The sequence below is a fragment of the Myxine glutinosa genome, chromosome 4 (genome assembly GCF_964187855.1).
Source record: "Myxine glutinosa chromosome 4, kmMyxGlut1.1, whole genome shotgun sequence".
Taxonomy (NCBI): Eukaryota; Metazoa; Chordata; class Myxini; order Myxiniformes; family Myxinidae; genus Myxine; species Myxine glutinosa.
The window spans coordinates 85757081-85784915 of NC_136264.1; the positions used below are offsets into that span (position 1 = coordinate 85757081).

Genomic DNA, 27835 nt, shown 5'->3' on the forward strand with positions numbered 1-27835 from the left:
GGACGAAATGATTAGATTTTGGTGAAGATTCGGATTCGGATTCGGCTACTAGAATTTTTAAAGTGATTCTTCACCATTGGGAGATAGGGCCAAAATCGATACATTGCAGGATATCTCAAAAACTTGTGGACGGATTTGGATGAAACCTGGTGGACCGGTTGGGTGTCTGACAAGGACAAATAGATTCGATTTTGGTGAAGATCTGAAAATGGATTCGGATATGGGAGTTATTTAATTTTTTAAGTGATTCTTCACCATTGGGAGATAGGGCCAAAAACGATACATAGCAGGATATCTCAAAAAGTTATGGATGGATTTGGACGAAACTTGTTGACACGTTGTGTGTGTGACAAGGAAGAATCGATTCAATTTTGGTGAAGATCTGAATATGGATTCGGATAGGAGAGTTGTTTAATTTTTAAGTGATTCTTCACGTGATATGGCCAACCAGGTGAAGGTATGCTCTCTCCTGAGTGGCGTTATAGTTTTCCATTGTCTTCATAATTTATCTAAAACTATATGATTACCTCACATTGTGTCTTCCATGAATTTTTATGCTCTGTCTCCTCTATCAAGGTTATTTTGTGCCTGTTAGATTTAGTCATCCCACATCTTTATTTGGTTTATCACCTTCTCTTTATACTTATTTTATTCCTGAGACTTCTGAGGCTATTCACCATTACTCAGTCATGACTTTGTGTGTCTGTCCAGTAAATAAAAGCACACTGGTGAAAGCCTTAAAGCTCTTAGCTATACGAATATATGAAGTTGAATTGCCCAGCGAGAGGAAGTTGAAATTTTAGAAACCTCTTCAGTTCAAGCCAATCAAGGAGTGGTTCAATTTTTGTGCAGTACGACAATTATTTAACGAAGGCCTCAGGTTCAAGTACCGTAAAATGGGGTGAATAGGGACAGCAAGGTGAATAGGGACACAAACTGAAAAAAAGTTCGGAAACTTTTTCGCTGAAAATTGATAACCATACTGATTTGTTGATATTTGGGTTGAAAGTGTTCGCTTGTTTTTTTTTAAAAGCAACTTATAGTCCCTATTAACCCCATATATGGGTTAAATAGGAATAAATAGGATTTTTATGGCTGTCCCTATTCACCCCGTTTTACGGGTGAATAGGGACAGTCACTAATACAAAAAAATAATAATCAAGAAATAGGGACAGTTTGGAGAAACTTTTTATCACATTTTTTTTTTCATTGGCACCGTGGTTTATATTATGGGTGCATATTATGTGCATCCATCTGAGCTATCAATTTAGTGTTAGGGATTCGTGACTTCGTTATTGTGGTTTTCACCCACTTGACGTAGTTCTGATATTATGTACTATATTTATCTTCAAAAGGCTTATTATCCAGGAACGGTTATTTAAAGTTAAAAAGGCTAACTTTAAATGATACAGGACACCGAACAGGAAAGACGAGAAGGTAAAGAGGAAGAAGCAGCGCGCGCAAAGTCGGAGAGGACAGTGACGTCAGCGCTCAGTAACGAGCCAGGTTTACCGACAGCCGCGAGGGGATTTTGAGTTCCTGGAAGGGACATCCGACGATAAGAATATTCGCTGGAGTGGAGAAATCTGCGAAGACAGATTTGGGGCGCTGAGATTCCGACGAATCCTCGCCTCGTCGCATCGGCTCAAGCCAGAGCCGTCAGCCATTTTGAACCCCGTGCTTCGGACACCGGTGAACGTTTGCTTCTTGTCATCGTCACCCCCAACATCCTACCGTCTGTCAGGGATGAGTGGGTGCGACCGCTTCGTCTCCAATTACGTTGCGGTTTGCTGAGGGAGCGGTGAAGGTGCGCCTCTGGAGGGCGCCGTTGTACAGTTTGGCGGGAAGAGCACCCTTGCCCACTGTACACGCTTCGGATATCGACTGGAGAGCGAGATTCGGGCTTCCACTGGATTTCGTTCCATCGACCGCTGGAGCGAATCCCATTCGCCTTGGGAAAAGTCATAGAGACATTGAGGAGTGTCCGTTCATTTGCTGGCAGAGCAGTGAGTCACTTGACTTTATATAAGATATATATAGAGTGCACTCTTAATGGCCATTTGCTGTACCGTATTGCCTGTGTGTGATTTATAATACAAGTTTGTTCATTTATAATCATCGGTGTGGTTTCACTATTGATTTTCAACACAGGGTAATATATTTTTCTGCCGGGGTTCCTCTCGGGGTTCGGAGGTTACCGAGACCAGGAGATTGTAGAGGACTCCGTAACAGAAATTGGGGGCTCGTCCGGGATATAAAATTCCTTAAATATCGTCCGGGATAGAATTCCCTAGCATTCCCAAATTTTCCAATTTTGAAATTTGTTCAACATTCCCAAATTTTTCAAAATGACTTTTCCCAAGATGACAGGCTGAGTCAACCCCCCTGGCGTTAATTCAGCGATCGACCGGGATTAGAACCCAGGATCCTTGGATCCTAAGCTGGCACCCTAGCCGCTAGCCCAACACCAGGCTGTTTTTTTTTGTTTTTGTTTTTTTAATTCCCAAATTTTTCAAAAAACCCCCAAAATTTTTTTTTTGTTTTTTTGGGGAAATTCCTTGTGTGAAGGTTAACAGGTGTTAACGGATAGTCACCATGGAGTTTGATGCAGAGAAGTTTACAGCGACCCCTAGTGAGGCACAGTTCCGTGCGTTACTAAAATCGGGACTCTTGATATTGGGCAAACATTTTAGCTTGGAGGTCCGAGCTAAAATGAAGAAAACAGAGATGCAGACAGTGGTGATAGAATCTATGGTGGAACAAGGAACATGGAGAGAGCGAGCCTTGGATTGGTTACCAGAAGAACAAGAAAGTGTGGAGCTCCAAAAAACGGAGATGCAATTGAAGAGCCAGGAAAGGTTAGAAGAGAAAAAACAGAGGAAAGGAGAGTGGAAAGAGAACTCCAGGAAAGGTTAAAAGTACAGGAAAGAGAACTCCAGGAAAGGTTAGAAGACAAAAAAGCAGAGGAAAGGCGAGCTGCAAGAGAAATCGAAGCAGAGGAGAGAAGAGCCGAAAGGGAGTTAAAGGACCGTGAATTGGCGCGTTAGCAGGAAATTAAAGTCAAGGAGCTGGAGTTAATGAGAGAACGGGGAGAGTTACCACCCATGCCGACTGGTTCGACAACTAGTCAAAACACCTGGGATGTTGGCAGATATGTGAGGCTGGTTCCACCCTTCAATGAAAAGGAGGTAGCCAAGTTTTTTTTACACTTTGAGAAAGTGGCTCAAATGCTAAAATGGCCAGAGGAGTCCTGGACCATATTAGTACAAAGTGTTCTGGTGGGTAAAGCTCAAAATCTTTTTTCGGCTTTACCGATTGAGCAATGTGCAGATTATGAGATAGTGAAGAAAACCATTCTCAAAGCCTATGAATTGGTCCCTGAAGCTTACCGGCAAAGATTCCGGAACGCCAGGAAGAGGGAGAGTGAGACCCATGTGGAGTTTGCCAGAATGCAAGAAACCATGTTTGATCGGTGGTGTGATTCAAGAGGAGTTGGGAAAGACTTCGAACTATTGCGACAATTGATCCTGGTGGAGGAATTCCAACAGTGTGTCCATGAGGACATTAAAGTACATCTGGAGGAAAGGAAAGTACCAAAGTTGTATGAGGCGGCAACCATGGCAGATGACTATGCCTTAACACACAGGATGAGGTTCCATAAACCTAACTTCCCGCCTAGAGTTCGCACGGAGAGTTATGATACATCTGGTGCGGAGAACGAAGATTCAGGGGGGCGGCCTGGCGATGACTATGAGGACCACTCTGATACCAAGACTTCTAGAAATTTGAAGGCACCAGTTCCAAGGCAGACTTATCCTCCGGGGGGCTCGAGACAAACCACGAGGTTCTTCTCCGGGCCTACTTGCGCTTTTTGCCATAAACCTGGACACTTGATGTCCCACTGTTATGCTCTGGGAAAGGAAAATCAGGAGCGGAGTTCGACTAGTACCACTCCGAATGCAATGGCAAATGTGAGTGGTCGCCCTCAAAAGGGTTACCAACAATTTATTTCAGAGGGATTTGTGTCACTGGATGGAGCCTCGACTAGCCGGAGACCTGTTAGGGTATTGAGGGACACCAGAGCACATCAATCTTTAATGCTTGAAGGCATCTTGCCATTGTCAGAGGAGACAGCAACTGGTGATAGTGTTCGTTTACAGGGGATTGGTGGCTGTGTTAGAGCTCGACTTCATGCCATCCAGTTGGAGTCCGATGTGGTGTCAGGACCGGTCACCGTAGGTTTACAAACCACTCTTCCTGTAGAGGGAGTATCTGTTGTTATCGGGAATGATTTGGCCAGTGGTCAAGTTTATGGTAACCCGATGGTTGTTAAAAAGCCCAGTAGGGAAAATAACACCACACCAGTTAGGGATGGCGACAAAGTTAGCAAGTTATTTGTAGGTGGACTGAACTTCAAAACAAAGGAAGATGTTCTGGAGTCTGCCTTCAGCAAATATGGACCGCTTTTGGAAGTACTGCTGATAAAAGACAGGGAGACACAAAAGTCAAGAGGGTATGGCTTTGTCACGTTTGAAAACTCAAAGGACGCCAGAGATGCAGAAAAGGATCTGAATAGCAAGAAGTTGGAGGGTCGGACCATACCCTAGGGAAGGCATTTCGTAGGCGCCGAGGGGTCTACAGAAGAGGACAACTTGGCGGTAGTTTTGGTGGTGGCCGCAGCCGATATTACCATGGAGGCTCCCAGAGTTACGGCATCTCCCGAAAGAATGATTATCAGGGTAGCGGCCGAGAAGGAGACCGCTATTCCCGTGACCACAGGGACAAGCGGTCCAACTGGGATTATTACGAAAGTTAGAAAGAGTTGAAGCACTGAATGCTGCGGAGCAGCCGAGGAAAAATTCCTACACGGATTAACCGTGAACGCCACGTTCATAAAGGCGTCCATGTAGTGAACTTTCCTAAACGGATTAACCGTGAACGCCACGTTCCTAAAGGCGTCCATGTAGTAAACGTTCCTGCACGGATTAACCGTGAACTCCACGTTCCTAAAGGCGTCCATGTAGGGAATACTTCCAGGCCTCACCACCCAACCACCATGGAACCTGACCTTCAGCTCGGCCTCCCGGGAAAAGTGCTATAGATTTGCTGGCCTTGGATTTTTGATCACCACCTCTTAACCTTCATTCACAAGAAACTGAAAGTAAAAATCAGAGGTGATGAGATGGAGTTTGGCTTTGCAGGAGTCCAACGGGAAATTGAGCTTGTTAAGAGCAGGGACAATGTCGTTGCTGATGCTTTGTCCAGAGTGAATTAACTTTGGAAATCTCTGTGGGTTGTGTGAAATTTTGTTGCTTTATTTTTGGGGAGTGTTGAATATTGTTGCCCATGGGAATTGATGATGTGGGTTGTGAATTTACTTTTGTTTAAAAAAAAGTTTGCATGCAAAGAAAGTTTTCGCTGTGTTCAAACTTTCTTTCTTGATGGGAGGAAGTGTTACGGATTCGTGACTTCCGTTATTGTGGTTTTCACCCACTTGATGTAGTTCTGATATTATGTACTATATTTATCTTCAAAAGGCTTATTATCCAGGAACGGTTATTTAAAGTTAAAAAGGCTAACTTTAAATGATACAGGACACCGAACCGGAAAGACGAGAAGGTGAAGAGGAAGAAGCAGCGCGCGCAAAGTCGGAGAGGACGGTGACGTCAGCGCTCCGTAACGAGCCAGGTTTACCGACAGCCGTGAGGGGATTTTGAGTTCCTGGAAGGGACATCCGGCGATAAGAATATTCGCTGGAGTGGAGAAATCTGCAAAGACAGATTTGGGGCGCTGAGATTCCGACGAATCCTTGCCTCGTCGCATCGGCTCAAGCCAGAGCCGTCAGCCATTTTGGACCCCGTGCTTCGGACACCGGTGAACGTTTGCTTCGTGTCATCGTCACCCCCAACATCCTACCATCTGTCGGGGATGAGTGGGTGTGACCGCTTCGTCTCCAATTACGTTGCGGTTTGCTGAGGGAGCGGTGAAGGTGCGCCTCTGGAGGGCGCCGTTGTACAGTTTGGCGGGAAGAGCACCCTTGCCCACTGTACACGCTTCGGATATCGACTGGAGAGCGAGATTCGGGCTTCCACTGGATTTCGTTCCATCGACCGCTGGAGCGAATCCCATTCGCCTTGGGAAAAGTCATAGAGACATTGAGGAGTGTCCGTTCATTTGCTGGCAGAGCAGTGAGTCACTTGACTTTATATAAGATATATATAGAGTGCACTCTTAATGGCCATTTGCTGTACCGTATTACCTGTGTGTGATTTATAATACAAGTTTGTTCATTTACAATCATCGGTGTGGTTTCACTATTGATTTTCAACACAGGGTAATATATTTTTCTGCCGGGGTTCCTCTCGGGGTTCGGAGGTTACCGAGACCAGGAGATTTTAGAGGACTCCGTAACATTAGCAATAAGTTGGAAACTCAGGATTGTTTCTTGATTATTACATATATATATATATATATATATATATATATATATATATATATATATATATATATATATATATATATTTAGACTTGGCATTTAATATGGAATATTTTTTTTGTGGGGGTGAACTTACTTTTCAAGATGTCTTAGAACCAAATGTTCATTGGAATTATGTTGAAATTATTCTAGATTTTGTTAATGTGACCTTTAAAAGAAACAAAAACCACATTTGACATTTCGAAACAAATAAATTGATCCTTGAAAGTTATGGAAACTGATATCGAACTCAATTCATGGACAGTACTGTGTTAAACTTCTGTACGTTTTCCAGAAGTATCTCTTTATTTTGCACATTAGCCAATTTTTTATTTAACAAAAACAAAAGTTAAATTACGACTGGGATTACGGACAGTAAAATTACAGTTCAGTACTTCGTGTAACCCCCACGAGCATTCAGGAGAGCACGTACACGTTGAGGCATGCTGTTCACTAGATTTGCCAAGATTTGGACAGGAATCGCTTGCCATGCAGTGACAATAGCCTGCTGCAATTCACGCACAGAGGTCGGCTGCTGGTCCAAGTGGTCGATTTGATGCGTTAATTCTGCCCACAAGTTCTCTATCGGATTCATATCCGGGGATATCGCAGGCCACTCCAGATGCTCTACACCACGGTCAGCAAGAAAGTGTTGGATCATGCGAGCACGATGAGGCCGTGCATTGTCATCTTGGAAGACAAAGTGTCCTCAAAAGGCTGCACGAGCAAATGGAAGCAATGTTTCTTCCAGAATGGCCCTGTACTTGAACTGGTTCAGGTTTCCATTCAGAACAACCAGGTCAGTTTTGCCCCCTGCATGAAAAGCAGCCCAAACGGACACCCCAACACCTCCAGCTTGGACTCTTGGCACTATACAATCTTTGTTGTAGGCTTCATGCACTTGTCTGCGCACTCGGACGCGGCCATCTTGACGATAGACCAGAAATCTAGACTCGTCACTGAAGATCACATGATTCCAGTGTCCTGGCTGCCATTGACGGTGCTCTCTGGCCCACTGCAATCGGTGCTGGCGGTGTTGTCTGGTCAGGCATGGCTTTCTCATGGGACGCCTGGCACGATAGCCTGCTTGAACCAGTCGTTGGTTGACTAGCCTTCTGGATACAGGCACGTTTGTCAGTTGCTGCCACTCAGCCCTAAGCCGATTAGCTGACTTGGTACGGCCATTGCGGACTAACCGGTGCAGCTGGCGATCATCCCTCCTTGTGGTTCTGCGGGGATGTCCTGGTCTCGTTATTGGAGTAGGGACACCCCTCTGAGCATTTTGTTTCAGGATCTTTGACACCTGACCTTGAGTGATGCCATACTGCTGAGCAATAGCACGCTCTTTCATGCCGTAATTTCGTATAGCCACCACTCCATGACACACAGCATTGTCGAGTTGACGGACCATCTCCAGAGGAAGCGGCAATAACTTTTGGAGACGTGCAGCAGTTGTTTTCCACTAATACAGAATGCAACAACCCTTGTATACCCGACTGTGAAGCCAATCGTCAAATGCACCTGTCCGTACATTTTGCCACGCCACCTGTGATATAATCCTGTTGTTGACTTCTTACTGCGACAGACAATCAGTGACATGGTTCTTTTAACAAATAAATCACCAAAGTGTAAAAGAAACTCACCAGATTGATATATAGTAAGGGCATTTTATGAGATTTTTCACAAATCTGTTAACTAAATTGTTACCAAAAAATTTCTTCACCAATATGTTTGTAAAGGTGTGTAATAACATGTGTTAAAATGTTGAAGTTCAACTCCCGTGGGAAACCCAGAAAAAAAGCTGTTGAATTCGGGTACCGAAAAATTATTTTCGAGAATTTTTATTTTTTTAAATCGGCCCTTAAGTAACTTATGAGGGGTCAAATAAGGGTTTTTCATGATTCTGAGTTGATTGTTAACATTTATATTTTCACTTTTACATTTACACACAAAGTAGCTTTTATTTCACATACATATATAATACTCAAGAGTTATTTCTCATTCACAATGTCAGAAGTTTCAACAGTCATTGTCTATGTCTTCTTCAGACTCAACAACATTATGACTGCAGTTTCTGCATGTAATGCCATTACAGACTCCACAGGCCGAGATGCACGTGACCCCATTCTTCTTGCAGCTGCATCGCCGGTTGCTGCAATCTCCATGACAATTACAGCTCGTGAACTGCAATAGCTCCTCAGGAGCCGTGGGGTCCAGTGTTGGAACTGGCTCATACCCATGCACACCTATTGTCCATCCATAGTCACTGGGGTTCAGAGACATGCTCTGTAGAAGGATCCAGTCCCGGGTCTGCAGGTAGGCACGGAGTGAATGTTGTGCAGCTGCACCCTCTGTTGGATGTAGAGTCTCTGGTTTGATCACTCCTGCCGCTGCCTTCCTTGAGAACATGTTGTACCGAATTTCACCCAATGTAGTATCTCGTCCATGGTAAATGTACTTGAAAATCGCAGTACCAGCCTGAATCACTGTTTCCTTGGTGGCTTCTGTGTCAAGGAAGATGTCGATCTTCTTTAAGATCTTTATGATCTGAGTCTTCTCATCTCCATGGTCAAGATTAGCATGATGCTCTCGCAGAATATTGTCGGTGCCATCTTTGAGACAGAGTACATCTGCCCTTCTTTCCTGTGTTGTGAAATACAAGGTGTCTTCGTATTTCTCTAGAAGTTTTATCTTTAGCCAATGCTTTGAATAAGAAAGGCTCTTCTCTGGTGACTGATCAAACTCCTGCAGCTTTTCATGGACTTGGTCCATGTTCATTACCCCATGCTCTAATTCTGAGTCTAACCATTCGCAGAATTCAATAAAAACTGCCTCTCGCTCCTCATCAATACTCCTCTGTCCTCTCTTCCTTTTTCCTTCCTCATCAGTCTTGGACAAACTGTCACCTCTCGCAAACATAAGTTTGCATCGCAAATGGTACAGTGTTTCTTCTGCTACCAAGTCGTTGATCCCTTCCAGGCGTCCAGTGACTTCAGTGCCCCAGTCATCCCTGCGACTCCGTGCTGTCTTCAGCAAGCTTGCCTTCAGTGTATCTGCAGTCAAATTATCTGGCACTCTGTATTTCTTTCTAGCTTGTGCTGGATTATTTTTGTAGAGCTGGGCTGGTTGGTTGCAAAGAATGCATACATCCTTATACAGGAGGTCAACTGACTGTGATCTTCTAGAACTGCAGCCAGTTGATGAACTGAACTCACAAGTAGTGCGTCTTCTCTTCAACTTTGATGACTCTTTCTCTGCCTTTGATACTTGAGCTGACTTCTTGGTGGTTGCAACAAAGTTGTTGTACAGATCATTATTACACTTCTGGTGGTACCTCAGTTTTCCTTCCTTTTGAGCCTCCTTCATACGTTCCACAACAGTAACATTTTCGACAGTTTCTGCTTGTTTCAATAAAGTTGAGTATCCCTTTGGAGTTGCCTGTATGAGCCTTTCAGCTGGTGTATCCGAGCGTGCACAGATGAAGCAATTGAGCACAGGTGGAGTAACGTCTTCATCCATATTGCTAGACTCCATGTCCTGCAAAGTAGAAAATGAGATATATTTAGAAATTATTTTTCCACAAAGGAGTGTCTGTGGTGAAATATAAATGTTATCAATCAACTCAGAATCATGAAAAACCCTTATTTGACCCCTCATAAGTTACTTAAGGGCCGATTAAAAAAAATAAAAATTCTCGAAAATAATTTTTCGGTACCCGAATTCAACAGCTTTTTTTCTGGGTTTCCCACGGGAGTTGAACTTCAACATTTTAACACATGTTATTACACACCTTTGCAAACATATTGTTGAAGAAATTTTTTGGTAACAATTTAGTTAACAGATTTTCATATGTTTCCCTTACTAATACTGAGTTAAGAAAGTAAACCCAACTCAAGAAAAAAAAAAGATTCCATATTAAATGCCAAGTCTGTATATATATATATATATATATATATATATATATATATATATATATATATATATATATATATATATATATATATATATATATATATATATATATATATATATATTTGTATATATATATACAAATGGGGGCCTGCAAATTTATTTGGTGCCAGGCCAACAAAAGGTTAAACCGGCCCTGCTTGCATTTTACTATAATTCACCAAATGTCCGTCCGTTCGAAGGTACCCCAAAAATGGCTTAACCGATCGCAACGATATTTTGGGTGGGTATTCCTGGGACCCCTGGGAGTAAAATAGGCTATATTGTTTTTCCAATTTTTCCAAGTTTTCCAATTTTCCAATTTTCCAGTTTTTCCAAACACGATGGAATCATATTTACCGATATGAACAGTGATGTGGCTTTTGTTGAAATTCTACAAATACTGTTTATTCTACATACCAGGAGAGAGTAGATTGACTCCTGACGAACTCTTCCTATCCAAATGTGCGGCCCCGAAGGAACATGGCAGCGTGTGCAAAGCGACTGAGAAACAGGTGTAGCAGCCGCTTCCGTGTTACAGATTCGGCGTGCAGTCTTCACACATAAACGTGCAACTGAGAAAGATGTGTAGCGGCCACTTCCGTTTTGCAGAATTCAATCTTTTTTCAAAATGGGCGCCATGTACTGTTTAGATTTTGATGATTTACGTGTGATTATGATTCAACAGATGTTTATATGAATCGTTTAATGTAAAAAAGCCTTCAATTTCTGATATTTTGCCTTTTCATTTGGGCTTCCCAATTGAAGCCCCGCCCATCGGGTGGGTACCGTTACTAGTGTGTGAAATCCAATGAATCTGAAATCTGATGAAGAATAAGTAGGAAAGAAAGTTAATGTTGGACTAGGTGTTCGGTGCTTTAATGATGGATCCACTTTAAAGTATGCAGGAGAAGTCTTACGAGTCATTCAGTGGCTGATGCATTCCTTCATACTTGCTTGCTTCTTTCTTGTAATGGTTTGTGTGGTTTCAGTGTCCTTCCATTGATGGTGTCCTTCAATTTGAGAGCTTTGCAAAAATGTAGCGATTAACTAATTTTTGTCTTGTTAATGAAGTCTGAAGGCAGAAGCAGCATATGCACCTTGTGTGTCCATACATGTTGGTCTTAGGGTCAGCATGCATGACTTTCTGTGACCATGTACTTTGGCCGAATTTACGAAGGCGTTTAAGAGTGAGACGAGTGCAGAATTCCTTTTTTTTTTTCTTCTTTTTTTTGTATACAAGATCGAGGCTCGTGAAAGAGCTAACATTAATCACACAAAAAGACAAACCGACACGCAAAACACAAAAAACAAGGGGAGCGGCAGACAAGATGGGGAGAGAGGGGGAAGGACACAAACACAACATTTGAGAGCAGGGACATCGGGAGGACTTGGGGGGAGGTGGGAGAGGAATAAAACATATGAACACTGCAAGGACTCTGGGGTGAATTACCGGGGGTAGAAAAGATCAAGGTTTTCGATGGGGGAAGATAAGAGATGGTGGTGAACAGCTGTTTTAAAGACCTGGAGGGAGGAGTGGGATTGAATGTTGAATGGGGTTTGCATTTTTGAATTTTTTTTGGGCTGAAATGCCTAATCCCCCATGTAAAAAATAACTCCTGCTCGTAATGTCGTGGGAGTGGGATTGAATGCTTCTCTTGTGATGAGCACTCGTTCAAAGTTAATCGGCAATCACCAAAGAGCGATTATCAAATTCGTGATCAAAACCTAATCACAAGCGTTTAAATAACAAAAAAACTTTACACGTCGGTGAGGGCATGTTTAAGAGTGAGTTTAAGGTCTTGAAGCCAGCATTAGGCAAAAATGGTATCGTTAGAACTGTAGTTGTGCTCTCATATACGTCCTGGCAGTTTAAGTTAACTTTAGAATCACTATAGGTTATGCTATTGTGGTTTATTTACTGCAGTTAGGATTGCTGGTAAATAAAGTAATTGCAGTCTAATTACAGTAGTCTGCAGAGAATTACCGTATTACCTCACCTAAGCCCCCTTGGGGGATTAGGCATTTCAGCCAAAAAAAAATTCAAAAATGCAAACCCCCCCACATCGCCTAATCCCCCCAATTGGTCCAACAACTAATCCCTATGGGGAATTAGGCAAGGTATTTACAAAAAAATAGTGTAAAGCATCATCTATAACAAATAATCAGTTCATGCACTGTATGTTTGTATAAAAAATAACTCCTGCTCGTAATGTCGTAACTTGTCCATTTATTAATTTATTTATCTCAAAGGTACGCTGTCCACCCGCGATGGAGTAAACACTGCACTGTTCACACCTGTGTATTATTAACAAGCTCATCAGAAGTAATCTTGTGATTCTTCTTTATCTCACACCATAGATCAATCGCACAAATTTTAAACTCGATTGAGTAGCTTTTGTAAGGGACTTTTCTAGCATTTCCTACACTAGGCTGGTCAGCCATTGTAGAGAATGAAAAATAAGCAGAGGAAGGAAAAAACTTCCGGGGAAGGAAAATTTCAAAAACGATAATTCCCCACCTCTCTTAATCCCCCACCTCGTTTAATCCCCCATGGAGGCTTAGGTGACGTAATACGGTACTCCTTAAGACCATAGTTAAAACTATAGGTGGTTACAGTTCTAATTTTACAGTAGTCATCAGAGAATAACTATAGCATGGTTCCATTGGAACTGCTACATTAAAGTTCCAAATCCCGCTTCATCGTCTTCCATCCTGGAAAGATGGGCTTTTAAAACAGGCATCTTCATGATTAAATGGACACTAATTTTTGTTTCAAGTAAATCGATTATTAGCTTTCCAACTGTACCATTTATATTATGTTATGACAGCAGGCATACGTTAGAATAAAGGATGATGGACAGAAGGATGGATGGGTGCTGTCTCCTTTTAGTAATATATCAAGATTATTGATCCCATAACCATGTACAGGAAGTTTACTGTGTTTCAGGCAAGTCAGGAAAATGGCTGCTGGACATGTACATAGTAACCTCAATATGCTGGGCAATGCACTTTGTAGCCAATGACGCTAACGCCACACCCACTCAGCACTTTTGAACATTTTGGTCACTTTTCTGATGTGATATTCACAATTTAAATAAAGGTGAGTTGGTGTTGTCAAAACAGGGCCTTGGCTTGGAATGCACTGAGTGGTTTGCCATTCCTTCCAAAGTAGAGAATCTGGAGGTATAAATTTGAAATTAAACCAGATTACAAGAACACATTGGCTTTTTCTGTTTTGGGAAGTATCAAGTGATCTTTGCTGTATAGAGGATATTGTTAGCTTTTTTTTTTTTTTTTGTATACAGGATCGAGGATTGTGAAAGAGCTAACATTTATCACACAAAAAATCAAACAGACACACAAAACATATAATTAGGGTAGCGGTAGACAATATGGGGTGAGAAGGGGAAGCACAAACACAACATTTGAGAGCAGGGACATCGGGAGATCTGTGAGAGGGGGAGGGCTTGGGGGGAGGAGGCGTGGGAAGGGGGGGGGGGGAGAAGTATAAAACACAAGGTATCTAGCTGACAGTGTATCTGGCGTAATGCACCTCTGAAATGATAGAATAATATAATGTAATGTTATGTGTGCAGAACATTAAGGGCAAAATAATCCTTACTATAATTCACGGACCGGTGTGTGTTTGTCGCGTTACTTCTCTCATAGTTCTGGTCAGATTAAAACCAGACTTGCTAAATAGGATCAGCATGACCCAAATTAGTGTATAGGGGCGTTTTTATATTTGCGGTGGTCTTTGGCAGCCACCAAAGCCAGAGGGGAGGGGGGGAGGGGTGGGGGAGGCAGCAGAGAGGGACGCATATTCTCTATGTAAATGTGTATCGTGTAGCACCGCCTCAAGGTGGGAGAGGGTATTACAAGTCCGCACCCTTTACAGTACATTCCTGTGCAGTGAGGTGCATTGATGTTTTTGTTCTAGTGCAGTGAGGTGTTTTGAATTATAAGCAGGAGGCGTGTTTTATATTTGCTTCATGCACTTGACCCGGGTTTTAAAATTTTATTTTCGGAAGCGATTGAGGCAGCTGTCAGTTTCCTATACACCTCCCAAATAAAAGTATTTGTCAGAAGAATGTGTTGCATGCTTGGAACAAGATCACCTGTAGGACAGGTACTCTGATAGTTTATATAATGGTTCGTATTTTATATAGATTCAAATCCAAGCAGTGCAATTCATAGATACAGTTCCACGAAGCTGTCCTACCTGTCCCCAGTAATTGTAGTGCAGGGTAATAACAAAGTAAAATAAAGTGTTTATGGTTACTGTGCCATTAATACCTGGTAAATGTTATTGTCTGAACTGCTTCCATCATCATGATCTAGTCACATTGATTGAATATCACTTTGGTGATTATGTTAATGTAACGGTTTACTTAATTACTGTGACTTTATTTCAGTTGTGGAGCCAAACATGGACGAGTGCTTCACTTCTTGTTCTGAACACCAACAAAGGTCATTGTGTGAAGCTTGTTCTGGTATTGGTGCTTTGACCGGTTTCTGCCACTGGAGGCAAGGCCCAGCTGCAGGTATCACCCCTTGGCTGGCTTTCTCTTTCCTTGTACGTATTCAGGATATTTGTAACCATGCGTGGTAGACTGTAGCCGAGATGCTAGTGACCCCTTTTGACTAAGCACCAAGTTTTTTATTTTTCAGATTTTCACAATTCGGTTTTGACTGTTCACCAGATTATAATGGGGTTCCTGCAATATTCCATCATAGAGGGTCACCACCATTTTGAGCTGCGAGCATTCAATGATTTTTTTGGAAATTAGTCCGCTCCTTCGTTATTTTTATTGTGAAAGTTTTCTTCACTCAGGCACATGAACCAACGTCCTGATTCTAGTACATGTCAGCACAACTCGAGGCATTTCTGCATGACATTGTTTCGGTAAACAAGTGGTGTCATGCGTATATATATATATATATATACACAATGCATTCAGAATGTATTCAGACCCCTTCACTTTTTTCACATTTTGTTATGTTGCAGCCTTTTGCTGAAATCGTTTAAATTCATTTTTTCCCTCATCAATCTACACTCAATACCCCATAATGACAGAGAGAAAACAGGATTTTAGAAAGTTTTGCAAATTTATTAAAAAGGAAAAACTGAAATATCACATTGACAGAAGTATTCAGACCTTTTGCTATGACATTGGAAATTTAGCTCAGGTGCCTCCCATTTCTATTGATCATCTTTGAGATGTTTCTACACCTTGATTGGAGTCCACCTATGGTTTATTCAATTGATTGGACATGATTTGGAAAGGCACACACCTGTCTATATAAGGTCTCACAGCTGACAATGCATATCAGAGCAAAAACCAAGCCATGAGGTCGAAGGAACTGTCTGCAGAGCTCAGAGACACGATTGTGTCGAGGCACAGATCTGGGGAAGCCTGAAAAAAAAATTCTGCTGCATTGAAGGTTCCCAAGAGCACAGTGGCCTCCATAATTCTTAAATGGAAGAAATTTGCAACAACCAGAACTCTTCGGAGAGCTGGCCACCCGGCAAACTGAGCAATTGGTGGAGAAGGCCTTGCTAAGAGAGGTGACCAAGAACCCGATGGTCACTCTGGCTGAGCTCCAAAGATCCTGTGTGGAGATGGGAGAAACTTCCAGAAGGACAACCATCACTGCAACACTCCACCGATCTGGGCTTTATGGCAGAGTGGCCAGACGGAAGCCTCTCCTCAGCGAAAGACACATGAAAGCTCGCTTGGAGTTTGCAAAAAAGTACCTAAAGGACTCTCAGACTGTGAGAAACAAGATTCTGTGGTCTGATGAAACCAAGATTGAACTGTTTGGCCTCAATTCTAAGCGTCATGTCTGGAGGAAACCAGGCACCCCTCATCACCTGCCCAATACCATCCCCAAGGTGAAGCATGGTGGTGGCAGCATCATGCTGTGGGGGTGTTTTTCAACAGAAGGGACTGGGGGACTGGTCAGGGTTGAGGGAACAATGAACGGAGCAAAGTACAGAGATATCCTTAATGAAAACCTGAAACAGAGTGCCCAGGACCTCAGACTAGGCCGAAGGTTCACCTTCCAACAGGACAATGATCCTAAGCACACAGCCAAGACAACACAGGAGTGGCTTAGGGACAACTATGTGAAGGTCCTTGAGTGGCCCAGCCAGAGCCCTGACTTGAACCCAATCGAACATCTCTGGAGAGACCTGAAAATGGCTGTCCACCGACGGTCCCCATCCAACCTGACAGAGCTGGAGAGGATCTGCAGAGAAGAATGGCAGAAAATCCCCAAATCCAGGTGTGCAAAGCTTGTTGCGTCATACCCAAGAAGACTCGAGGCTGTTATCGCTGCCAAAGGTGCTTCAACTAAGTACTGAGTTAAGTATCTGAATACGAATGTCAATGTGATATTTCAGTTTTTCCTTTTTAATAAATTTGCCAAACTTTCTAAAATCCTGTTTTCTCTTTGTCATTATGGGGTATTGAGTGTAGATTCATGAGGGAAAAAATGAATTTAAACAATTTCAGCATAAGGCTGCAACATAACAAAATATGAAAAAAGTGAAGGGGTCTGAATACTTTCTAAATGCACTGTATATATCCGATTGGGAGGTACCCACAGCTATTATCCAAAGTCTAACTCTCACTTGAACCACCATCAATGTATCTCAGTGGTGAATTGGATAAAGGCTTATTGCATCGCCCTCACTTGGCGTTGTTTGATTCTCATGGCTGCTCAGAAATATGACCCAGAGAAGTGATGGCCTATTTACACATAGAAATACCATAATGGCTCACCAATGACCTGCATAAGGTTATGGGATCTCCACCACTATCTATCCTGATGTTATGGCATTTACATATTATAGAGGGACTGTCAGACAATTATATTTTGTGCATTGTAAACTGTGCATTTGACCTCATTGGCCATTGGCAGGGCAAGACACCCACCTGGTTGGTAAAAGTGAGAAAAGACACCCTCCGCTCCTTGCTTACCCCCAACACCACAACTCCCCCGACCCCCGCATAGCTTATTACCCTCGCCAGAGGAGAGGGTATTGCATTCGAGTTTGTTTGTGTGTTTGTCTGTTTGTTTGTTTGTCCGCACAGAATAAATATGATTTTCGCTGCAACCGTTGGTCCGATCGACAGGAAATTTTCACCATAGGTGCAACTCCACCTGTGGAATGTTTTAATGATAATTATGACGTCATAGGTCACGTGGTTCGGCCGCCATCTTGGGAAAACCGAAAAACTTTGCACCTCTATCTCCGAAAGCGCTGAATAGAAAAAATTGAGACATGGCTCATTGTAAAGAACTCTCCATGGGGAATAAAATATGTTAACAATGATGTCATAGGTGCCTCCATTATGACGTCATAATTCGACATGTACAAAACTTCATCCGATCAAGATGAATTTTATTGAGCGTCCTGTAGGCATAAATTGGTGGAGAAAAAAATATATTGATGACGTCATAGGTCACGTGGTTCGGCCGCCATCTTGGAAAACCGAAAAAACTTTGCACCTCTATATCTCCGAAAGCGCTGCATAGAAAAAATTGAGACATGGCTCATTGTAAAGAACTCTCCACGGGGAATAAAATATGTTAATGATGATGTCATAGGTGCCTCCATTATGACGTCGTAATTTGACAAGTACAAAACTTCATCCGATCAAGATGAAATTCTTGAGCATAATCTAGGAATAAATTAGTTTAGAAAAAAAATAATGATGACCTCATCGGTCACGTGGTTCGGCCGCCATATTTGTTTTAACACAAAAGCCTTAAAAACCACTGAAAATACATCCTGGTGAGGGTTTGCAATCTCTGATTGCTCTTTTTCTTGTTTGATCTTGTTTATAAGTTAACATGGTGGTGGGAGGTGGGGTGTGGGGAGAGTGGGGACTTACACAACTTTACTCTATGACTAACAAACAGCATACTTTGATTTACACCTTATTGCTCATTTTAAGTGCATGATGATCATATTGTTCTGCTCCAGGAATTTCCAGGAACTTCAGCACCTGCTCTCCGAACCTGCTCACTTGTCCTGATGGTATTTGCGATGAGATTGAAGCAAACCACAGCGATCTGTGCCCACAGGACTGTGTCGGCCATGGTAGGACCACTCCGATCTCAACAACTCTTTCACAAATACGATGAAAATGGATCGGTCATGTATGCGTTAATGCGTTATGTACATAAATGAGCGAAATAAGGCACTATGGGAAGCTAATAGGGAAGATTATTTGGAAGTGGCTATGAAGAAGATGATTATATTTTTGTCATTTTCATGAATTTGATTTAATCGCATAAATAGTCACCAATTTGAAATCTGATATCAAATTTAAAATTGAATCGACTACATATCAGGAAGTCGGAAGACTTCCGATGTAGGAATGACACACAATTCCTCAAAAAACTAAATCTACCTAGATACAAACTTGTAAACCTATAAAAGTACCAACCAATTGAAGTACCAAAAGTACCAACCGAATTGAAGAACCACCCTAGTGCATGTATCTCCTGCACTCCCTGTAACAAACGCTGCATTGGGGAGATGGGGAGAATTTCACCTCACCACAATTTCACCTCACCACAATTTCACCTCACCACAGCATTGCACCTGAAAGAGCTAAAATTAATTTTAAAGCTTGGCACATTTGCACCCAACAGGATGAATAAACACTTTGTATTTACATAATTATCTTATTCTAATAAAAACTATCTTCTTTTTAATTTTTTAATCTCTCTCTCTCTTTCTCTTTCTCTTTCTCTCTCTCTGTCTCTCCCTCTCCCCTCTCCCCCTCTCCCATCTCCCCCTCTCTCCCTCTCCCCCTCTCCCCCTCTCTCCATCTCCCCCTCTCCCCCTCTCTCCCTCTTCCCCTCTCCCACTCTCCCCTCTCCCCCTCTCTCCTCTCCCCCTCTCCCCTCTCCCCCTCTCTCCATCTCCCCCTCTCCCCGTCTCCCCTCTCCCCCTCTCCCCTCTCCCCCTCTCCCCCTCTCCCCCTCTCCTCCTCTCCTCCTCTCCCTTCTCTCCCTCTCTACCTCTCCCCCTCTCCCCCTCTCCCCCTCTCTCCCTCTCTCCCTCTCCCCCTCTCCCCCTCTCCTCCTCTCCCTTCTCTCCCTCTCTCCCTCTCTCCCTCTCCCCCTCTCCCCCTCTCCCCCTCTCCCCCTCTTCCTCTCTCTCTCTCCCTCTCTCCTTCTCTCCCTTTCTCCCTGCATGTTTTGTGCCTCTTTTTCTCTCCCCCTCCTTTCTAGCATGTCTCTGTGGTGGGTGTGTGGTAAACTCATCTGATGATCCATGAGGTCGGGAAACCAGTCAATTGCTTATAAGTTAAGGTTCTTATATTAGTTAAGGGAACTATGTTTTGAGGTTTACAATGTAAATAACGTTGAATATAGGATGTTGTGAAATTAACACATTTTATAGCAATTCTTAAGTTATATTATATTTTAGGAATAGCCGATACTGTCCCATTAAGTGTGTGTGTGTGTGTGTGTGTGTGTGTGTGTGTGTGTGTGTGTGTGTGTGTGTGTGTGTGTGTGTGTGTGTGTGTGTGTGTGTGTGTGTTATCTTTGTGTTTGTAGTTGAGTTTTCCTTTTTGTTCTTCTCCTTTTATTTTATCCCTCTTTTCACCCGACCTTTGTGTTTTATTCTACTGTGTTTTATTCCCCCTTTTCCTTTCCCTTTATCATTTCTCCCTTTTTTCCTTTGGGAAAGAGAGAGAGAGAGAAAGAGAAGGGCACTCATGGTATTGTTGGTAGGCCTTCCCAACTTTGGACGGTGGCCATGCTGTCTGTCGTGTATTTTTAGATTATCACATTAACTTTATTTATTACCTCTGCGGCGAGGACGATGGTGGAGGATGAGGAGGAAATAAATAAATAAATAAGTAAAAGCAGTTGTTTTGTTACAAGAGACTCGCGGGAGTTTCAAAAACAACTTCAAAATGTGCAGTACATAGCAAGGTCATAGGTCAACTGTAATGGTCAAAATCACAAGTATAGCATTGTATTGCAAGTTTCATGGCAGATTGGCAGTAATGCTGAGAGATACTTCGTTTTTTTTTAGTAGCGCTGCATCTGCGAGAACTGGCATTGCCTTTTATGTGTCTTTTTTAATATTTTTAGAGATCCTGCACACTTTCTCATCCCCTGACCCGTTTTTAAAGAAATGATACCTGGATTTTAGAAATGATACCTGGGTTTTTAGAAGTGATACCTGAGTTTTTAGAAATTATACCTGGGTTTTTAGAAATGATACCCGGGATTTTAGAAATTATACCTTGGTTTTAAAGAAATACAACCACAACAACATGCATTTTAAGGCCATTTTCCCTGCTAGAGCGGGGGTTAGCCTTGCGGTCCCCATGACAATCTTCTCCATTTTGCCCTATTTTCTGCATCTCTCCTTGTTAACCCCCCTGCCCGCATTTCTTCTTCCACCATCTTTAGCCAAGTCTTTCTCGGTCTTCCCCGTCCTCTACTTCCTTCTACATTCATTTCCATCACTCTTCTCAACCAGTCACTTTCATCCTTCCTCAACACATGACCAAACCATCTCAACCTGTTCCTCTTCACAGCATCAATCACAGGCTCTATTCCCATCATCTTTCGCAATTCATCATTTGTCTTCCTCTCTCTCTAAACCGGGTGTGTATCCCGGTTTAGAATAGGTACACCGTATCCCTGCGCATTGAAAGAGGCGACTATGGGTTGGCGTCAGCAAGGGCATCCGGCCATAAAAACATTGCCTCAAACAGGGAACCATGATTGTCATGGGGCCCGCAAGGCTAACCCCCGCTCGAGCGGGGAAAATGGCCTTAAAAACGATCATTCATTCATATTTCATTCTCTCAACGATACTCCGCACATCCATCGAACCATTCGCATTTCCACCCTTTCCAACCTTCGTTGTTGCTCTACGTTCATTACCCATGTCTCGCTCCCATAAATCATAACACTTCTCACACATGCAGCATACACCTTTCCCTTCAGCTTCAACGACACTCCCCTCCTCATCATCACGCCACTCAGTTCCCGAAACCTCTTCCATGCACATCTCACTCTAGCAACCGTTGCCGAGTCTGATCCACCTTCTCCATTCAGCATGTCTCCGAGGTAGCAAAATGTCTTCACACCTTCCAGCTTCACGCCGTCTCCAAGATCCAACTCAACATTTCCTCCATCTGCAGCTCCCTCTGTGCACACCTTACATTTGAATGTAGCTGCCACACTGGTTAATGACCCTCTCAGACCACTACATTTTTGATGAACCCACTCAGCGCACATTGTACATTGAATGGAGTTCACTCCGACACCCTTCCTGCACACAGCACAGGGCCACTTCCCAGTTCTTTCCACCTCACCACATGCTTTACCACTTGCCATCACCTTCGTCTTTCCGATATTCACCTTCAGACCTTTTGTCTCCATACATTCCTTCCACTTGTTCATCTTTTCCTTCAGTCCATCCATACTTTCCGCAATCAACACCAGATCATCTGCATACAACAACTCCCACGGTAAACCCTCCTTTACGTTCTGAGCCAGCACATCCATCACAGCTACAAATAGTAGTGGACTTAGTACCGACCCCTGATGCACTCCCACCTTCACCTCAAACTCACCACTGTTCCCGTCCTTCGTCCTTACAGCTGTGCGCGCTCTTTTGTACATTGCCATCACTACTCTGATCAACCATTCCTCCACTCCTAACTTCCTCAATGCCCATGTCAATACTTTGCGTGGAACCCTATCGAATACTTTCTCCAGATCAACAAACCCAAGAAACAACTTCTTCCTCTTCTCCATGTACTTCTCCTGCAACTGCCTCACAACAAAAAGCGTGTAGGTCGTTCCTCTTCCTGGCATAAATCCAAACTGCATTTCGACGATCTTCACTTTCTTCCTTATCCTCCTCTCCAACACCCTTTCCAATACCTTCATTCCATGCTCCAATAACTTTATCGCTCGGTACGAGCCACACTCCAGAGGGTCACCTTTCCCCTTGTATAGAGGGACGAGGGTACTCAGTTCCCAACCACTGGAATGCGGCCTTCTTTCACCACCAGATTACAGATCTCTGTCATTCTCTTCACACCCCAACTCCCTGCTGCCTTCAACATATCTCGCACAACTCCCGTCGGCCCTCCCGCTTTTCTAGTCTTCATTGCTTTTATCGATTCCTCAACTTCCTTCTCAGTTATATTCTCTGCTGGTCCTAAAACTGGGTTACTCTCTATGTTGCCATCCCATTAATTCTCTGTATTCAACAGCATTTCCATATATCTTTCCCATCTTCCTTTAATTCCATCTGGGTCCACAATGATTGGTCCCACTTCATCCTTCAAGCAACTCACCCCCATCACATCACACCTCTCTTTCGCCATCTGCTTTGCAATCCTGAATACTGCTCTCTGACCCTCTTCCGAATCCAAGCGTTCTCCGAACATTTTCCTACATGCCTCCTGCGCCTTTGCTACCTCTTTCGTGGCTGCCTTATAACTTTCATGCTCTGCTGTTTCTGCTGCCGTACCCTTCGCCTTCTGCCACTCCTTGAACTTCTTCCTCTTCTCGTCAATCCTCTTTCCAACTTCATCATCCCACCACCATGTTTCCGAGTGCCTCGGTAGTCCTTTTGTCCATCCACATACCTCACCAACAGCTCCCAACAGACTAGCTTTCATTGACATCCAACCACTTTCAAGCTCAACCACATCATCCTCGACCCTACTCAGCCTCTCTTTTAATGCCTCCCTTACTGTCACCTCTTTCAACCTCCACACCTTCATTCTCGGTTGGTACTTCACCAGCCGAGCTCTCCTCGCACCTTTCACCCTTATGTCGCAGACAACCAAGTGGTGCTGTGAAACAGCCTCCTCCCCCGGGATCACCTTTGTGTCCCGGAGGTGCCCCCTATCTCGCCTACGCACCATCAGGTAGTCAACGGTTGTCGTCGACCCACCTGACGTGTATGTAACAAGCTTATTATCCTCTTTCTGGAACTGAGTATTACAAATCAACAAATGAGCTCCATCAGCAACTCCAAAATCCTTTCACCTTCTCCATTTCTCACACCATATCCGTAACCCCCATGAATTCCCTCAAAACCATCCATACTCCTTCCCACATGTCCATTTAGGTCTCCTCCTACCACAACAACTTCCTCATCTTTCACCTTTTCCATCAGCTTCTCTATCGCACACCAGAACTTGTCCTTCTCTTCATCGCTCCGACCAACCTGCGGAGAATATCCCGAGATGACGTTCACCAAGAGCTTTCCAATCATCATTTTCACCATCATCAACCTATCACACACTCTAGTCACACTCACCACACTGTCTACAAACTCCTTAGAAAACAGGACACCAACACCATTCACGCCCTCCAGGCACCCTTGCCACACAAACTTGTATTTCTGTCCCTGCCTAACCTTCACCATTCTCACACCACTTCCCTTCCATCTCATCTCTTGCACACAACATATGTCCACTCTTCTTCTGACCAATACTTCCACCACTTCTCCTGATCTCACTGTCATTGTCCCTACATTCCATGTCCCAAACCTCAGAAACCGCTCTCCACTTCGGGCTGTACCCTGCCCATATGTAGATGTAATTGTCATGGTTTTCTTTTTGAGGAAATGTTTTTATGGCCGGATGCCCTTCCTGATGCCAACCCTCTTAGTCGTCTCTTACGACATGCAGGGATACGGTGTACCTATTCTAATCCAGGGTAAACACTGGGAAATGTTTAAAATATGGAAATTCTGGGGGAGGGGCGTGGGGGGTGGGGGGCATCACCGCTGCGGCGGCCCCGTCAGCACCACGCCACTGCGGCCCGCTCAGCACCACACCACGTCGGCCCGGTCAGCACCACACCATGTCGGCCCGGTCAGCACCACACCACGTCGGCCTGGTCAGCACCACACCACGGCGGCCCAGTCAGCACCATGCCACGGCAGCCCGGTCAGCACCACGCCACGTCGGCCCGGTCAGCACCACACCACGTCGGCCCGGTCAGCACCACACCATGTCAGCCCGGTCAGCACCACACCACGGCGGCCCGGTCAGCACCACACCACTTCGGCCCGGTCAGCACCACACCACGTTTGCCCGGTCAGCACCAACCCACGTCGGCCCGGTCGGCCCAGAGCCTGGCGCGATGTCCAAGGACATCAGCACGTCATCCGAAAACAGCTCCGGTTGGTGCAAACCACTCGGTCAATGGCGCGAACCAGGTCCCGACACGCCCTCGCTAGCTTGGCCCCAATGAAGGCCTCACTGGGTGTTCTCCAAAGAGGGGCAAAATCGCCCAAGCCACGCTGCATTTTGGCAGGGGAAGCCTTGCTCGCTCGGCCCCGATGAAGGCCTCGCTGGGTGTTCTCCAAACAGGGGCAGAATCGCCCAAGCCGCACTGGATTTCGGCAGCGGAGCCTTGCTCGCTCGGCCCCGATGAAGGCCTCGCTGGGTGTTCTCCAAACAGGGGCAAAATCGCCCAAGCCACACTGGATTTCGGCAGCGGAAGCCTTGCTCGCTCGGCCCCGATGAAGGCCTCGTTGGGTGTTCTCCAAACAGGGGCAGAATCGCCCAAGCCGCGCTGGATTTCTGTGGCAGAAAGCAGCCACGAAGCGACGATATTCGGTCGGGCTGTAATGCGAACACCATGGCGGGCCGGTCAACACCACACCCTTGGAAAGGATTTCGATGCTGTGGAGAGATCGAAGCAAGCCTCCTTGCTCGAGCGGACCGGAAGCGGATGTCCGGAAGCGGAAGCGGGAGAAGTTGGTTTTAAAGAAATGATACCTGGATTTTAGAAGTGATACCTGAGTTTTTAGAAATGATACCTGGGTTTTTAGAAATTATACCTGGGTTTTAAAGAAAAGATACCTGGGTTTAAATTTACCGAATCCTTGTCTTTTCTCAACCCTCTTACTCCTGAGACATTGGTGGTTTAGGTGGTGAGTTTTAAGCGGTGAAGCCGCTTTGATATTTGGCTATGTCATTCCATCCGTTCGTCAAAAATGAAGAAGAATCTTTGTAACCCACTGTGGTGCTGCGCACACACGACTTGATTGCCAGAGAGGTAGGCCACAATGCGTTGGTACAAACAAAGAGTCTTTATTCAGAGCTCGCACTTCAGCACTGGGCGGGCTGGAGCTTCGAGCCCGCATATATGTCCCGAGGCCACGCCTTGTCCCCAGGCGTGGCCGATCGGTCGAAAGGCGGGGCATGCGCTTTCATTCCCCGCCTGGACGCTCACGCCACCCACTGGTGTGCGGAATTATTGTCCCTTGTGCCCGCCACACCACTGTGTTTAATTCTAATGGGTTATAAAGTGTAATTCTAGAGGGTTCTAAAGTGTCATTCTAAAGGGTAATTCTGATGGGTTCTAAAGGTGTATAACAATGACAGCCCCCACGCAGGTTCTTCAGCTCAACCTTTTAATGGCGTCTCCTTCTCCACTCCTTGCCCAGCTCGTACACGTCACTACCGGTTACGCCTCATCCTTTCCGTTTCATCATGCATTCATTAATATTCATGTAACTCCCAATACCACAAAAGGGTAATTCTAATGGGTTCTAAAGGGTCATTCTAATGGGTTCTAAAGGGTAATTCTAATGGGCTTATAAAGGGTTCTAAAGGATAATTCTAAAGGGTCCTAAAGAGTAATTCTAATGGGTTCTAAAGGGTAATTCTAATGGGTTCTAAAGGGTAATTGTAATGTGTTCTAAAGGTTAATTATAATGGGTTCTAAAGGGTAATTCTAAAGGGTTCTAAAGGATAATTATAATTCAAAAGGGTAATTCTAATGAGTTCTAATTTTAATGGGTTCTAAAGGGTAATTCTAATGGGTTCTCAAGGAAAATTTTAATGGGTTCTCAATGGTAATTATAATGGGTTCTATATGGTCATTCTAAAGGGTTCTAAAGGGTATTGTTTACCCAGATGTCACAAATGCAATGTTTTAATAGTTTTTCAAGCTCTTATGATGGTCAGGCTGTGTATGGAATTTTATTATTACCAAAACTCTGTTAATTTAGGAGTTTTTAAAACGGAAATGGTGTTTTAGAAATGTGCTATGTAAAACAGTTTTTAACAATTTGGAAATTTATTTTTATTCATGTTCTCGTTGTTTTCTTGCACTTTTATATTTTCTTTCCTGATTTTCTGACTTGTTTCCTGGTCCTTTAAATGTTTCTATATAATGAAGGTGTCTAAAGGTCAAAGTCTTTCTTTCTCTCTCGCTCTCTTTTCTCTCTCTGCATGATTATGTTTTTCAAACACAAATAGAGCTCTGCAGCTGCTGTTTGGAGTGGTTCTGGGATTTAGAAAATCAAAACCTCGATGATTGATGCTAAGCAGATGGTCAGGAGGGTCACTGTATCAATCAGTGAATTACTGAAGTAATTCTTCAGATCTCTTATTTTGTCTTCTTCATCTTCATATTTTTTACCTAACCACCTTTTCTTTCTTTTTTTCTTCTGTTATTATAATCCCTTAATCAATGGCACAACTTCCAATTTAAATAAGTTGTTTGCTCTGCCGAAAGACTAACATTTGATACGTCAGCAACACCTCATTTCCCACAGCAGAAATATATTATCATGTTTTAGTTGATAAAATCCATTGTGTATCTTGTTCACCGAAGCAGAGTGACATCCGCCTTCACAATGACTAGTGTTCTGTTTTATGGTTTAAGCAGGCACATTCGCCCACCTGTTTTGCTTCCAAAACATGCAAAAGGTGTTTGCTACTATCATTGCAAGCCATCTCATCTTTGTGTCTTTTTTGCTCTTTTTATCATGTCTAATGCTCCTTTTGGGGCTATAGAGTGGCTGGAAGGAGGCTATGAGCGAGGCTATCCAAGAGGAATCGTGGCTGGGCATGGGACTTGCCACTGCTACACGGGTGGGGATCCACGCTGTATATGTGAATCTGACACACCTGTAGGTAAGCAAATTCCTAATTTGAGAGTAATTAGCACCAATTTTCCATCTTACAGGCCACGGCCTACAATGGCTCTCGGAACGGCTGGCAGCAATGGTGGCCGTGAGTGATCAACAGCGCTAATCAGCCCTACTAACATCAACCTGCTATTTCGGCCCTACACCTCTCCCCAATCCCTCTAGGAAGCACGTGCTTTACTATTAACCCTCTCTGTGTTAACCTTTCAAAATATAGGCTGACTGCTCACCTCCACTCCTTTGTTCCTCTTTTATTTCATCTTTGGATTCGCCTCTCTGTGGCAGTCCAATACTACTTCCTTCCAGGAATATTTTGAAATATCTGTTTTATGTTAATAGGATGTGTCCCAACTACACTCAGTTATTTCCTTATATTTAATTGATGAATGTAGGAAAATTACGTGCCCAGACCAGGAATCAAACCCAGGTCCTCTGGTGAACTG

General features: G+C 43.8%; 1 protein-coding gene across 1 annotated transcript in view; it reads left to right on the plus strand.

The window, feature by feature from the left end:
- Positions 1-27835, plus strand: part of LOC137424946 (proto-oncogene tyrosine-protein kinase receptor Ret) — a 172083-nt gene that overhangs the window by 90505 nt on the left and 53743 nt on the right. The window contains exons 8-10 of the mRNA XM_078775263.1: positions 14842-14970; positions 18423-18539; positions 27259-27378. Coding sequence (XP_078631389.1) covers positions 14842-14970; positions 18423-18539; positions 27259-27378 — 366 coding nt within the window. The remainder of the gene's footprint in view (positions 1-14841; positions 14971-18422; positions 18540-27258; positions 27379-27835) is intronic.